Here is a 16,768-nt window from a genome sequence, read left to right as displayed (position 1 = left end):
TATTCTTGTTCTTAGAAATGAAGGCTATTCCATGCGAGAAATTGCTAAGAAATTGAAGATTTCCTACACCGGTGTGTACTACTCCCTTCAGAGGACAGCACAAACAGGCTCTAACAGGTACTATTTAATGAAGATGCCAGTTGGGGACCTGTGAGGCGTCTGTTTCTCAAACTAGAGACTCTAATGTACTTATCTTCTTGCTCAGTTGTGCAACGCGGCCTCCCACTTCTTTTTCTACTCTGGTTAGAGCCTGTTTGTGCTGTCCTCTGAAGGGAGTAGTACACACCGGTGTAGGAAATCTTCAATTTCTTAGCAATTTCTCGCATGGAATAGCTTCATTTCTAAGAACAAGAATAGACTGTCGAGTTTCAGATGAAAGTTCTCTTTTTCTGGCCATTTTGAGCGTTTAATTGACCCCACAAATGTGATGCTCCAGAAACTCAATCTGCTCAAAGAAGTGCCCATCCAACCAATCCAACTTGTGGGAGCTGCTTCTGGAAGCGTGGGGTGCAATTTCTCCAGATTACCTCAACAAATTAACAGCTAGAATGCCAAAGGTCTGCAATGCTGTAATTGCTGCAAATGGAGGATTCTTTGACGAAAGCAAAGTTTGATGTAAAAAAAATCTTATTTCAAATACAAATCATTATTTCTAACCTTGTCAATGTCTTGACTCTATTTTCTATTCATTTCACAACATATGGTGGTGAATAAGTGTGACTTTTCATGGAAAACACAAAATTGTTTGGGTGATCCCAAACTTTTGAACGGTAGTGTATATATATATATATATGTATATATATATATATATATACCCACAAAGCCAATTGTTCCTGTATGTAATTCATAATATAGTAAACTGTTTACTGTGCAGAACGCTTTGAAGAGTGTAACAACCCTTGCAGCTGAAGAAAGTCATTTTCTAACTATAAAAATGTGGTTTAAGAGAAACATTTTCCCTTTCATGAGCCATTTGCAATCCTGGACAGGCAATTACAATGCACCATGGCAGAGCAAGACTCAAGATAAAATGTGCTTTGGTAAATGAGCCGAAGAGGCAGGGACAGATTGCTGCTGGCCATCTCCTGTTGCTGGTGCTCAATGAAGAGCCTTGGGCTGTTCTGATTATGTGCATGTGTGTGTGCATGTGTAGTTGTGTGGGTGTATTAAGCATATACATGTGAAAGGTAGCAGCGCAGTGTTTGTACAGCTGTGACAGGCATTCATCACGCACTGGACATGACCGCTTCTCTAGTGCCCAATTTAATCCCGACGATTCCTAGGAAAGATTGTGTTGTGTGTGTGCACGTGTGCATGTTGGGCCCGAGCATTTGAGCAATTCCCTTGAGGAGCCCGAAAATGGCCACGGGCAAATGGAGAGAATATCATGTGATCTGGTACCTCGAGAGACGCACATGGTCTGCATTTAAGAACAATGAGATCCTTCAGGGACATACGCATGCACAGTATCAAGCAGTGCAGCTGTATTGATGCATTGCAGTACTGTACTAATTCCAGTGGACAGACAGCTCAAACTTGGGTCTCACTCTATTGTGTTAAATGACTTATTTTCCATATTGCATGAAATGTCAGACTGTGTAATTTGCCAATCAATATTTTGCCAAACATTTTCTGTAAAGTCACGGTGTTATGTGACTTCAGGCAGGCTGTGAGCTCTGACCTGTTAGGATGAATGTCTTGTGTTGGGAGTGTTTTGATGTTGCAAGAGGTTTTGATAGCTTTAGTGTCAAAAAGTCTTCCATTGCCATGTAATTCCATTCCTTCCAAGTATTTCCATTTAATATCTATATTTCAAATATTTCATACATTGAATTATCTTGTTCAGTTGAATTACTTTTTTGCTGAGGAATACATTTCTCTCAACGGAAACTGTGATACTTGATACAGTACCAAACACTACAGTTCAGAACAGTGACAGCACACATGCAGACTGCCAGACATTTTCTTGGGTGACTCAGTAATGCATGAAAGACAATATGACTCCCAGTCTGAAGGACGAACCCTTCAGACTGGAGGTCTGTTGGGAAGCCAGTGTTAGTGGGATACAATACAGGGTAATAAATATATCATATGAACTGGTCACTAAACCATTAGAGTTTAAGATTGTATGAATGGGGAGTAAAGAGGGATAAGGTTCTCTGATGGAACTGAGTGCATGACGGTGTCAGCCTGTGTAAGAGTGCATGAATTTCGTTTAAAAACCTGTATTGGAAATTTACATGGATCAACATGAACTATTTCTGCTTCTGAACAGTCTATGTGAATGTGCTTTTGTGCAATAGGTGTGTGTGCATGTGTGTGTGTGTGTGTGTGTGTGTGTGTGTGTGTGTACTTTGGACATGGTAAAAGCAAAGGTTCAGCTGTATTTGTGCGCGCGTGCGCACAGGTGTTTGTACGTGTGTGTGTGTGTGTGTGTGTGTGTGTGTGTGTGTGTGTGTGTGTGTGTGTGTGTGTGTGTGTGTGTGTGTGTGTGTGCGCGCACTATTAACCTGGTAGAAATAAGGATTTGGCTCAGATTCTCCTACTCCATTGAAGTCCTCCACATTGATCAGCTGGAAGTCAAACGTCAGGCCTGGGTTGGGGACCTGGAACTGGGGCAGCATCTGTACATGAGGCAGGTTCCCCAGCTGTTTGTAGCGCCAGTTATAAAGGTTACACAAGCTGGAAGAAAGGGAAATGGAGAAAAATAATGTCACACTGATGTCATTTTGAACAGGGTATGCACTATCCTCATATCAATACAGTCAGAGGAAAAGCTATGATCAAGAGGGTCATATCTAATTTATCTACTGAATGAATGAGATGTTTCACTAGCAAAGACACAAGACAAATATTGCATGTGACACTTTTCACTGTGGTACCTTTTTTTTTTTTTACACTGATTTGCTACCCTTGACACTGATACCACTAATAACCAGTGCCACCACTTTTTTCATGAGAAGAGGTTGTTGGCTTTCCTCATTCATTGACAATTCTCTGCGACTGTGTTGCCTAGTCCTAAAGTTTGAAAACACCTTTGAAATAATAATAATAATAATAATGACCAACTAAATCAACATACTGCATCGGTCGTCACGCGGGTCAGGCTGGGATCGAAGTCTGCTACTGGAACAAACTCTACCCACCAAGTACTAGAGGAACACCACACCGAGGACACTCCTCACAGTGGCCTTCTATGTACAACAACTAAAAACCCAACAAAAAGAACAAGACAGACATTTTCTAGGGAAGAGTATAAAGATGTCATGGAAGCATTCTACACTGCTTCACTAAACCGGACAGTAATGTCAACGTACAAAACTGCCTACAACATCTGGCGAGAAAACACCCCACGGACAGATTGAATCTGGATGCCAACAAACTCTCCAATGTCAGACATGACATCATTAAAAACCAAAGACTAACAGACCTGGAACTCGAGAACATACGAAAAAAGATCAGAGAGAGCATCCCCAACATGAACATCAAGGAAGTAAACATCAACAAACCAGACGAGACAGCAGCAACTGGTGAAGAGGAAGAAGAACAGGCAGAAACCACCATTATGGACCCTCCAGAAGTACAACACCAAGCAGAGGCAGTCCAGGAAGAATACAATGAGAAAGAAGCAGAGATGACAGTAAGCATCCGGCAGAGATGGGAAACCCTGAAAAAAATTCCTATCGAAGAACGACTAATGATCCCAAAAATCAAGAAAGACCACCACTCCAAAGAAGCCATCAGACTCGCCAACGAAGCCATCCAAAATATCAAGGGCGAGATGACAAGACCGTTGAACCTAACAGAAATCAATCAGCTCATATATGCGGCCATTTCAGCCATAGCAAACACAGTAGGAAAAGACCAAGACAACAACAGAAACGGAAGAGAAAACAACCAGTTTGGAAGGAGAAAATTGAGGAGATTAGGAAACAGCAGAGACAACTATCACTCCTGAGTGAAGTCGAGAAAAACTCCCAACATCAAAGAGAGAAAAAGGAAACAACTGGAATGAAAGCTCAACATCAAACAGAAGAATGATATACCAATAGTCAAATAGATGCTGAAACAACAGATTCAAGCAAAGGCACAGAGACTCAGGAGATTCGACAACAGGAACAAGTTCTTTTGGCAAAACAAGATCTTCAAAGAAGATGCCAAAAAAATTATATCATGAGCTGGGCAAGAAAAAGATAGACGTCAACAAACCACTTACATTAAAGAAATAATAATAATAATAATAATGCATTTTATATATGGGTGCCTTTCAGTAGAATCAAGGACTCAAGGTTCTTTCAGCGGATTAGCAAGGAGGAAGTGAGGGCAGCTATGAAGAGGATGAAGAATGGAAAGGCAGTTGGTCCTGATGACATACCTGTGGAGGCATGGAGATGTTTAGGAGAGATGGCAGTGGAGTTTCTAACTAGATTGTTTAACACAATCCTGGAAAGTGAGAGGATGCCTGAGGAGTGGAGAAGAAGCATACTGGTACCGATTTTCAAGAACAAGGGCGATGTGCAGAACTGTAACAACTACAGAGGTATAAAGTTGATCAGCCACAGCATGAAGATTTGGGAAAGAGTAATAGAAGCTAGGTTAAGAGGAGAGGTGACGATCAGCGAGCAGCAGTATGGTTTCATGCCACGAAAGAGCACCACAGATGCGATGTTTGCTTTGAGAATGTTGATTGAGAAGTATAGAGAAGGCCAGAAAGAGTTGCACTGTGTCTTTGTAGATTTAGAGAAAGCTTATGACAGAGTACCGAGAGAGGAGGTGTGGTATTGTATGAGGAAGTCAGGAGTTGCAGAGAAGTATGTAGGAGTGGTGCAGGATACGTATGAGGGAAGTGTGACAATGGTGAGGTGTGCGGTTGGAATGACGGATGGGTTCAAGGTGGAGGTGGGATTACATCAAGGATCGGCTCTTAGCCCTTTCTTGTTTGCAATGGTGATGGACAGGTTGACGGACAAGATCAGGCAGGAGTCTCCATGGACGATGATGTTCGCGGATGACATTGTGATCTGTAGTGAGAGTAGGGTGCAGGTTGAGGAGAGCCTGGAGAGGTGGAGGTATGCACTAGAGAGAAGAGGAATGAAAGTCAGTAGGAGCAAGACGGAATACCTATGCGTGAATGAGAGAGAGGACAGTGGAATGGTCAGGATGCAAGGAGTGGAGGTGACAAAGACATCTGAGTTTAAATACTTGGGGTCAACTGTCCAAAGTAACGGGGAGTGCAGTAGAGAGGTGAAAAAGAGAGTGCAGGCAGGTTGGAGTGGGTGGAGAAGTGTGTCAGGAGTGATTTGCGACAGAAGGGTACCAGCAAGAGTTAAAGGGAAAGTTTACAAGATGGTTGTGAGACCAGCTATGTTATATGGTTTGGAGACATTGGCACTGACGAAAAGACAGGAGGCGGAGCTGGAGGTGGCAGAGTTGAAGATGCTAAGATTTTCACTGGGAGTAACGAAGAAGGACAGGATTAGGAACGATTATATTAGAGGGACCGCTCAGGTTGGACGGTTTGGAGACAAAGCAAGAGAGGCAAGATTGAGATGGCTTGGACATGTGTGGAGGAGAGATGGTGAGTATATTGGGAGAAGGATGCTGAATATGGAGCTGCCAGGGAAGAGGAGAAGAGGAAGGCCAAAGAGGAGGTTTATGGATGTGGTGAGGGAAGACATGCAGGTGGCTGGTGTGACAGAGGAAGACGCAGAAGACAGGAAGAAATGGAAACGGATGATCCGCTGTGGCGACCCCTAACGGGAGCAGCCGAAAGTAGTAGTAGTAGTAGTCAGTAGAATCAAGGACACCTTACAAAACACAGTTAAAACAAGCAGCATAGTATCAGACACCATAAAATCAAACAAAACAGGGGTATACAATAAGTTAATACAACAGATAGGTATAAAATCATCATCTGTGCAAAGCTCAATGTGGGGGTAACCATTAAATTTGGAATCAGACTGACTATGCCAGTTTGTAAAGGTGTGTTTTGAGATGGGATTTGAAGGTGGAAAGAGAGAACATAATGCAAATGTCTTGTGGGAGAGAGTTTCAGAGGCAGTGGGCAGAATGGCTGAAGGCTCTAGACCCCATGGTAGTCAAGTAGGCAGATGGTGTAGTGAGTTGGATGGCAGAAGAAGATCTGAGAGTACAGGACGGTGTGCGGATATGAAGGAGTTCGGAAAGATATGAAGGTGCCAGGTTATTCAGGTGCAGAATCTTGAACTTGATACGGTATCTAACAGGGAGCCAATGCAGGTGCTGAAGAATAGGAGTGATATGATCTATGGAAGGAGTTCTCGTAATGATATGGGCAGCTGAATTCTGGACCAGTTGAAGTTTATGAAGACACTTAAGAGGAAGGCCAAAGAGGATAGAATTGCAGTAGTCAATAAGGGATGTAATCAGGATGTCAATGAGAATGGTGGTGCTGTTAGCTGTAAGCGATGAGTGAAGATGATTAATGCGTAGGTGGAAATATTTAGACCGAGTAACATTGTTGATGCACACTTCAAATGATAATGTGCTGTCCAAGATGATAGCCAGACTCAACCTGAGGGGAAGGAGGAACCATAGACTGTCAATAGACAAGAGAAAAACTATCAGGTTTAGTCAAATTAGATTTAGCACCTACGAGGAGAACCTCAGTTTTATCACTACTAAGTTTGAGGAGGTTTTATGAGAACCAAGATTTAATTTTTAGCAAGCAGTCGGGAAGGGAAGTGGGCGGAAGAGAGGAAGTAGGCTTGGTGGATAGATAGAGCTGGGTGTCGTCCACATAGCTGTGAAATTGAATGCCGAATTTCCTGAAAAGAGGTAAAAGGTAAATAATAAATAGGAGGGGGCCCAAAACAGGGTCCTGGGGAACATCAGTAATAACAGGAAAGGATTATGATCTCAAAAGTTTAAGTTGGACAAACTGAGTGCGGCCAGAGAGATATGATCTAAAACAGGCAAGAGAGGTGCCAACGATTCCAAGCTAATCTCTAGGACAAAGTTATGTGAGATGGTATCAAAGGCTGCACTCAGATCAAGAAGGACAAGTATGGTTTAGAGCCCTGAGTCAGCTGCCATCAACAGATCATTAGTGATTTTCACCGAGGCTGTCACTGTACTGTGAAAGGGGCAAAAACCAGACTGAAATTGTTCAGATTGTTGTCAGTCAAGTGAGCGAGTACCTGAACTGCAATTGTTCTTTCAAGTATTTCAGAGAGAAATGGTAAATTTGAAATTGGGCAAAAATTATTCAAATTGTTGGAGTCTACACCCGGTTTCTTGAGTATTGGAATTATTCTAGTTGTTTTGAGAGATGAGTGAACAAGACCAGAAGGGAGGAATGTATGATATCAGTTATTAAAGAGGGCAGAGAAGGTAGACAGGCTTTTATTAAATGAGTAGGAAGGGGGTCTAACTGGCAGGTAGATGATTTGAATTTATGAATGAGAACATATTTCAGCAACAGTTGGGAGTTTAAAACTAGATATTGAAGACAAGAAGGGGTGGGTCCGCTGTGGTGTAGCGGTCTAAGCATTGTCTTTGTGTCGATGCAGTTGCCCACTGGGGACCAAGGTTCGCGCCCCGGTCTCATCAGATCCGACTATGGCCGGACTCGATGTCTTCGGGAGGGGAGCGGAGTCGGCTTGTGTTCGCTGCATGAATGCGTCTCTGTGTGTGTCGGAAAAAGCAGTGGTTCAGCCTGGATTTGCCTTGTCACAAAAGTGGCAAGGCGTCTCCTTTGAGACTGCCAGCCAGAGAGAGACGCAGTTGGCGAACACATACAGTATGAGGGTGGGTGTTTGAATTAGGATAGTGAGTGATTGGCCACTAAATTGGGAGAAAAAGGGAAAAATCAGAAATAAATTTAAGAAATGAAGTCAAGAGGGGAACATAGAAGGGTGAATAAGGTGAACTGTATGTGGTATTGTTCGAAGAGGTAAATTGCTGGTGAATATATTAAATTTTGGCATTAAAAATGATCATGAAGGTGTTACATTGAGCAATTGAATATAAGTGAGGTGCAAGAGTGTCTGGTGGCCATAAAATATTGTTTACCATGGAAAACAGGGCTCTTGTGTTCCCTTCATCTGATCTAATTAAATTTGCATAATAGGATGATTTAGCTGTGGAAAGAGCTTCCTTATAATGAAGTTATGTGGTTGCCATACATGGATTTATGACCAACTAGGCCAGTTTTTGCATAAAGGTGTTTCAGATGATGGCCTTTTGCTTTAAGCTGGTGTAATTCAGGTATAAAACAAGGGGCAGATTGGGTAAATGTAAAGGAAACAGACTGGTTTTTTAAAGGCGCAAGACCGTTTAAAAGACTATAAAGTCCATCACTGTAATGAGAGACCAGTTTGTCTGGGGTGGATAAATTGTCTTTGCTGGGGAGGTTATCAATTATCAATTCCACTAGAAAGAGCAGATATATCAATAATCTTAATATTATGGAATGAGATGAAACGTAAGACATTTTTTTTGGTTAATGTTAACATTGAACGACACAAACTTGTGGTCGGAAATGGGCAAATCAGATGCATTACAATTAAGAGGCGTTACACCAGAGCAGCAAATCGACAGGCATGGCAACAAGCATGGGCGCAAGTCCATGAATACTGGGATAGCATCCAGCGCTTTACCTGTGCCCCTGTCCATATGGTTAGTGGTTGTGTCAGGAAAGGCATTCGACATAAAATTTTGCCAAATCATTATGTGGATTGACAAGGCCATAGCGGATCATTCAAAGGCCTGGGTTAATGACTGTCATCGGTGCTGTGCCATCAGGGTACCGATGGAAACTATCAAATCCACTGTGGTGACCCATGGGAAACAGGGTACAAGCCGAAAGAAGAAAAAGAAGAAGACACCAGAGCAGCAAATCAGATCAAGGTTGTGTCCTTTGGAGTGCGTAGGAAAAGCAATATATTGCTGTAATCCAATTCTGTCCATGCATGATGTGAAATCCTTTGTGACAAACCCAAGAGGAATAGCTTGATTAAGCTGTGAAAAGTCATTGGGTTGCTGCCATGTCTCAGTCAAGCACAAGAAATCAAACGTACGATCATTCAGTAGATCATAAAGTACAAGTCCCTTGATAGTTAGCAAGCAGATGTTAAATAACCTGATGGTGAGATTGTTTTTGTAGTTTGATGCTCGTCAAAATGGCTGGGTTAGCTAGCATGCTGTGGTCAATAGTCTGCCCGGATTTTGAGGGACAATGAATGGAAGACCAGAAGGAACCTAATCAAAATCAAAGCTCCAGCAGGATCCACGGTGAATTCTGATGAAAATTATAAGTGATATTCAGGTGAAGATGCAATGCCAGTGGTGGCTCAAGAAAGGTGGGGTCATAGTTGAAATAATCGTTAAGTCAGCAGGAAACATGCACACCACAACAGCCCTGTTGCAGCCCTGTTGTCTTTTGTAATGGATGACAAGCTGTTGTAATAAATAAAAGGAATCCTATAACTACTTAATTGAAGACCATGTCACTGTACATAGCATAGAACACCAAAGGCAAAGAATACCTGAGTCAATATTTCAATGGCCAAGAACTACACAAAGACCTACGCATATCTATGTTCAGTTAGCAAATAAGTACCTCTTACAAAGACCCTGCAGAAAAGATAGCCATTACAGAATAAGCTCAGGAATACGTGGCTTTGTTCTTATGGAGTAAGGAGTGGAATTTCGTGTGCATTAGTGAGACATTCAAATTAAACATTCGGGGATAACACTAGCAGGAGTAGGTCCATTAATCAGTAAAAAGATATGGATATTGTGTTCGTTTCTGAATATGACGGCCATTCTACTACTTTGGACCAAAATCTGTGATTCGAAAACTCATTGTTTTTATTAAGTTTATTTGATGACGATGAAACTGCATGTTCACTGACATGATAACATATAAGATCCAGCAGGGCAAAATAGGGTAGGCCATTTCATTACACAAACTTACGAGTGAAAAAATATATGTAACAGGAGCCTTTTGCTGTCTTTCCATGTTGGAGCAAATTAGGACAGAATGTTGCGCTCAAAGGATAAGATGAATGCATATAGGATTAGCTTCCTGGAGTACTTTAGTACTAGAGATTGTGATATTGATCTCGAGTGCTGCATTTTAAATAAAGTCAATATAATCTCAATCAGTCCAGAAAGACCCTCTTCTTATGTTTTACCAGAATGACTCACCTAGCACGAGCACGACCCTGTGCGTCGAGATCAACGGTGGGCACTCCGAGGCGCACAAAACGTGTGAAGAGGGACTGCTCCATGTTGGAGTACTTCTGGAAGGCCATGTTCTTAATGACAGGGGGCAGCTGGTGGTGGTCTCCAATCATAATCCAGCGCTTCAGCCTGCTGTAGCCATCCTCTGGATTCTACAGAGAGGGAAACAGAGGAGGAGGGAGAGGAAAGGGAGATGTGTAAAGTTCAGAATAAAGACCTGAATCCACATATATGTATAGCAATACACTGTCATTTGATTAGGGGTGGCAGAGGTGCCGAGAGGTTAGAAACAGTCCTGTTAAGGAATGTTCTTGGGTCTGATCCATATAACAGCTATGTGAACTGTTAAGTTTGCCCCAGATATGTTTCAGGTAAGTGTGAGACAACAGTCCAGGTTTGGTTGGACGTTACAATCTGAAGAATATGTCCCAAATTCTCAAGAACCTGATGATTCACAACTGCCCCCAGTTAAGTAGGGACAAGGACCACACTCAACATATCACACATTTTTGTTTTTGATCATATTTCTTGGTTGATGACATATAATTATCAAAATATCCATCCATTATCCAAACCGCTTACCCTGCTCTCAGGGTCGCTGGAGCCTATCCCAGCAGTCATTGGGCAGCAGGCAGAGAGACACCCTGGACAGGCCACCAGGCCATCACACAGGGCACACACACACACACACACACACACACACACACATTCATACCTAGGGACAATTTAGTATGGCCGATTCACCTGACCTACATGTCTGGATCAGCGCACCCGGAGGACACCCATGCAGACATGGATAGAACATGCAAACTCCACACAGAGGACAGCCCAGGACGATCCCCAAGGTTGGACTACCCCGGGGCTTGAACCAAGAACCTGCTTGCTGTGAGGCCACCGCGCTAACCACTGTGCCGCCATTATCAAAATATGATCATTGTTTTTATAGCTACCATATTATGATGGGTTATGGATAATAAGGTTAATACTACTCCATTGGGAAAATATATTTTTCTTTGACCCCACACCACCTTTTAGGAGGTCAGAATGCAGGGTGATCTGCAGAACCATGGTCCTGATACTTGATATAGAAGCTCACCATCACAGGTTTCTCTAACAGCTAGGTCAACTTGACTGCTCTCCAACCACTAGCCTAACCTCAGATTTTCACACAACTGAAAAGAGGAACAGCAACTTGTGCTGGCTGCCTGAACTAAGGCTTCTGAATTTTGTATCTACATTAAAGCCTCAACATCTCCTTGCCATCTTCTTACTTGATCTTTTCACCCAACTCTCCTCTTTGTTTTTCATCACGACCATCTTAGTCGACCATGAAAGCATTCCGTCTGCCTTGCATTTCAAACAATCCTCCCCTTCTAACCGCCACTTCACATAACATCTGCTTTTCACATCGCCAGCTTTAGTTTCACAAATTCTGTCCTTTCATTGTGTTAATTGGGCTGTGAACTCATGGCATATCTGCCACAACTCAGAGAGAAGGCATGTATATAGTGCAGCAGCTATATTAGGCTTAACTAGAGGAGTGCACTCAGTAGAGTTAAACACATTTTAAGTTTTCTTACCATTGTTTTATTGCTTTAGAATCAAAGTCAATAAGCTGAGCAGCTATTCACCTTCATTCATTTTTTATCATGAAAAACACGACGGTTAAACACATTTGCTATCTTTTAATAAGGGCTTTGAAATGATGACAGCCTGATCACTATCATTTCATTTTAGACTTGGTCGCTTTCGTGCGAGGGTCCATCAATGAGGCTTCACAGACTGTCAGGCAAAACGTTTTTATTGGGTAGAGTTTTTAGCTTGAACGCTGCATATCAACCCCCCCCCCCACCCCCAAATTTCCTATTCACTCGACGAGTGCTGCACAAAAGTCTTATAATGGCAGAAAAAACACTTGTTTTTCTGTCCGTGTGTGCATGTACGCAGAAGGGGAGATACATATACCTGGTGGAGATCTGCACTCTACTGAGTGCAATCCTCTAGTTCAGGGATGGGCAACATGATCCAGAAAGGGCTGGTATGGGTACAGGTCTTTGTTCGAACCAAGCAGTTACACACCTGAGTCTACAAATCAAGGTACTTAGCAAAGACTATTGGTTGACGAATAGAATCAGGTGTGTAAATACTTGGTTGGAACAAAGACCTGCACCCACACCAGCCCTTTCTGGATCACGATGCCCACCCCTGCTCTAGTTCATAAACGGTAATAAAACACAGCTCAGCCATGGGAAATGTTTTATTGTAGCTACTGAGATGATTTCCAGCTGTGACTGATTAATCCTACTCTTGAAATTATATTTTTATAGCAGTTTTAACATTGGAGACTACGGCACTTCCGCGTGGTGGCAAGGTGAATAAGGCAAATCATTTTTGGTTCATCCAGTGTTCCTCCAGTTCTCCTGTGCTGAGATCAGCAGTGAATGATTTGCTGGCTTGCAAAATATGATCGACTTCTCGTTTACTTTCAAGACTCATACCCAAATACATAATGTTTTGGTTTTGACACTACCACTGCCCAATCTGACTCAACCGTAGATGTGAGTCACGCATGTGGACGGTTAACTCAGAGCAGGCAGCAACGGAAAGCAGCGTTGGTCAAGCGAGCTAGAGAGTAAATGAAGAGAGCGAGCAGCAATAGTGAGAACAAACGTTTTTCGAAGGTTTTTAATCATCACAATCACGAGAGGTTCGTCATCATAGACATAACTGCACAAAAAAAAATTTAGGCTGATGGGTCCAGTAGTTTACGAGATTAGCTGTGGACACACACACACGTACAAACATGCACACGCATGCACGCGCGCACGCACCAACACACACACACACACACACACACACACAAATAATGCAAAATCCCCTCCAGGCTACCGCCTGGTGGAAATAATAAGGAGCTGAAACCGCAAGCTAATGTTTTGTTTTTTTTTCTTGTCAGTAAATATACAAATTATGGGAGACATTAATCAAATAATAGCACTACATTACATGAACTCTCTTTATTGCCATCATTAAGTCTGATCTGTATGACATTGTTATATTGAGCATGTAATGTAGCATCTTTCGCTGGGCATAAAATCCTTGCCTTAGAAAGGACGCGCGGAGTGCTTCCATCATGACTGCTAAATGCTGCTGCTAATTAGACAATGATTAATTGGAGCTTGACTCAAGACAAACCTGATTTTCCAGCTCTCATAAGTAGAGTCCTGATTCAATCAAAGATAAGGCTTCAATGGGAGGAAAAGGACATGGTAGTGGAAGAGGAGGAATGCGTACTATTGTTATGACATAGTCGGTGAATGACTCTGAGATGAGGCTCACTTAGAGAAGAGATGGAAGAGAAGGGTGCTCTGATGAGGTCACTGCTTGGGCTGATGCGTTTAATGGTCTTGGCTCTAAACAGACGTTAGCACTATCGTGGACAATTAGCCTTGAGCACCAAAGACATGCCCCATTACTCTCAATACAGCCTGTCACTGTGGACTTAACAGAGTCAGGTAAAGCAGAGGATGTGATCATAGTGAGGTTAAGACATACTGTAGTCTCTTTCACACGGAGTTCATTCCGGCTTGTTCCAAGACAACCCTCTTTCACATACACCCAGCAAATCCCTGAATTTGAATTATGTTGGACCTTGTCATCGGATCATCTTCCAATGACCATGTATTCATTATGAGCTTAAAAAAAAACGCGGCTGGACTAAATTATTCTGATGTCTTGTCATATTTTTGTACATTGTATGTATTTTTTGTTTGCCATTGTTGTTACATCAGCTGCTCCACACTCCAATTACTGTGCATCTAGACAGGGAGAATATTTGGCTGGTAGAATACAAAGCCGTCACCTTAAGATTTGTACACTTATCTGAAATAAGAACATGAATTTTCATCAGCTGGGTATTTAACACTATGTGTAAAACACAACACATCCAATTTGTGAATGTGGGGCTCTTACACTTTGACACAATCTTAGAAAATTGCTGTGCCAATCCCTCGGAAGATTGTGGTTCTATACTCGGGACTAATTTCCTAGGAATTTGAGGCATGGGCCCTTCCACATCAAAGTCGATCTGATTCAGTAAAAACATTAGGATTATAGTTTAGTGTAGAAGGAGTAAATGTCAAAACCTAGATAAGGTTTAGCCGGGGGATCAACATTTCCCTCGGTTTTGAAGCCAACAGGCATTTCAACCTGCATGGGTTGACAAAAATGGTGCCAAAAGAGGCATTCCTCCACAGACTGCAAAGTTGTGAAACTTTGTAATTACAATGTTTCTGGTGTCTGTTCAGCATCTGAAATTAAGATAAATATTCATTGATTTTTACACAGACGCTAACAATCCTCCTAGAAATAGCCTAGAAAACAATCTTCCTGCAAATTCTCTAAGTTATCTAAAAATAAAAAAACATTTTATTCAGAATAAAACATAACCAACACATCAATGCCTGGCTGGGTAGTTCTGCTTTACAATACTGTATAGCTGTGTCATTTATCTATGTTTCTCCACTTAAAAAGGTTACATCACTGATTAGCAACTTGTAAACAAGTGCCTGAAGTGGCACATATTGCTTAAAATTGACAGTGCAGCGCTTTCTAATTGAGCCTTAGGTCAAGTATTAGGTCACTAGTGATTTGGGATAGTGTTAGCATTAGCAACGTTAGTATTTAGTATTAAACTATCTGTTTAAACAAAAAATGTTTTTCCCCTTTTTCTCCCCAATTGTATCCGGCCAATTACCCCAGTCTTCCGAGCCATCCTGGTCACTGCTCCACCCCCTCTGCCAAGCCGGGGAGGGCTGCAGACTACCACATGCCTCCTCCGGTACATTTGGAGTCGCCAGCCGCTTCTTTTCACCTGACAGAATGGGAGGATCACACTATCCCCCCATTCTCCCCTCTCCCCCGAACAGGTGCCCCGACCGACCAGAGGAGGCGCTTGTGTAGCAACCAGGACACATACCTACATCTGGCTTCCCACCCGTAGACACAGCCAATTGTGTCTGTAGGGACACCTGACCAAGCCGGAAGTAACACAGGGATTCGAACCGGCCATCCCCATGTTGGTAACCCAAGTCAATTCTAAGGCAATGTTTACCTGTAACAGCAGAGGGATGAAGGTCTCAATCTCCAGAATTTGTGCGGCTTCTTCCATTAGGATGTTGTCATACTGATGGAAAAAAGAACCCAAACAAACAACAATTCAAAAGAAAGCAACTACTGAATGACTGAGAGCTCATCTGCAAACTGAGCTAAGCTGAGCTGAGCTGAGCTGAGCTAAATTGTAAGATATCACTTGGGGGGGCACCTTGAATCCCAGCTCCACCAAGTCGTGGCGTTTGAGTGCGGCGTGAGTGCAGGTCATAGCAATGATTTTGGCCTCCTTCACCAGCAGGTACTTGGAGCGGTCCAGTCCACTCCTCAGCAGCTCAAAGGCCCTGAACTCCTGTCAGGGAACACAGAGTGAAGGATATAATATGGGTTCAGTCAAAAGCTACTAAAATAAATATCAAGAGTACAAAACAAAACGGAGGGATGTGATATACAACATAAACAAAAGAAAAATAGAGGAACTGAGTCAGCAGAGTGTCTAGTAAATCATTAGAATTATGTGTTTAAATACCTGACTCCACCTTAAACAAGCGGACACAAACCAAAAAAAAACAAATCAAAATGCAATTACATCCCTAAAACATTTGGTGAGAATTGTTAGGCGTTATACCATGTCATTTGTTTGCATATATTGCTAGTGTTCGTGGGCTTTGCTCTCATTCCCTGCAGAATGGAACTTTGAGAAAGTCTTTAATGGAGTTTGAAAAGGCTGTCCCTAAAACAATTTGCAGATAATTATATTTGCCATTCTGTAGAAGATGATGGATAACATGATCATGTAAGGTGAAGGAAAATAATACCAAGTCTAGAGGCTAGAGTAAAGCAGGGATGTCTGGCTGCTGAATAGCCCTTAACACTGCCTTTTGATTACATGTACAATTGCCTTAAACTGACACCTTGCATTCAAATTACAATTATCACTAATTCCCAAAATTGCTGCATCTGATTTAAGCCTTAGAGACAGACCAAAACTCCAAACTAAAAGGCAGTTGTGAAAGACAACACCATAATGGCAAGCAAACCACCCTACCCTTTTAGGAAACCAGTGTAGATTTTACAGCCTCCACCTCCTCTAATCATTACTCAGACCCTCTGCTTTCTGCTCTTATTGGACAACAAAATCTTCTCCAACCTCCCCCTTATCTGTCAGGGATGCCGTGGGGAGCAGGCAATGGGTGTAGATTTACTGCTCAATAGCAGCTTGAGGAGCACTTCAGAGCAGATACTCTTTCATGGCTTATATGGTGGTGTGGGATTAGCCATAGTTTTTTACCCCAGAAAGGAGTCAGTTGACTCCAGAGCTCCAATGGCATGGCATTATGAAAGCTTCGCAGCGGGGGGTTGGAAGAGGAAAGGGGCAGTATGGGTAAACAGCCTGCTCTATTTTCAGGTTGCCATACTGGGTGAGTAGGGGGCA

The 16,768-nt window shown here is 42.5% G+C and overlaps 1 protein-coding gene across 1 annotated transcript in view; it reads right to left on the bottom strand.

Moving 5' to 3' along the window:
• The window catches only part of aqr (aquarius intron-binding spliceosomal factor), a 108,038-nt gene that overhangs the window by 28,586 nt on the left and 62,684 nt on the right, over positions 1–16,768 (bottom strand). The window contains exons 28-31 of the mRNA XM_056295785.1: positions 15,548–15,685; positions 15,338–15,409; positions 10,192–10,379; positions 2,511–2,682 (exon numbers count right to left, since the gene is read on the bottom strand). Of these exons, the coding sequence (XP_056151760.1) occupies positions 2,511–2,682; positions 10,192–10,379; positions 15,338–15,409; positions 15,548–15,685 (570 nt within the window). The remainder of the gene's footprint in view (positions 1–2,510; positions 2,683–10,191; positions 10,380–15,337; positions 15,410–15,547; positions 15,686–16,768) is intronic.

Source organism: Lampris incognitus, chromosome 16 (genome assembly GCF_029633865.1).
Source record: "Lampris incognitus isolate fLamInc1 chromosome 16, fLamInc1.hap2, whole genome shotgun sequence".
In the NCBI taxonomy this organism is placed as follows: Eukaryota; Metazoa; Chordata; class Actinopteri; order Lampriformes; family Lampridae; genus Lampris; species Lampris incognitus.
Note: the sequence above shows the minus strand (reverse complement) of the source record. Positions and strands in the feature narration are given on the sequence as shown.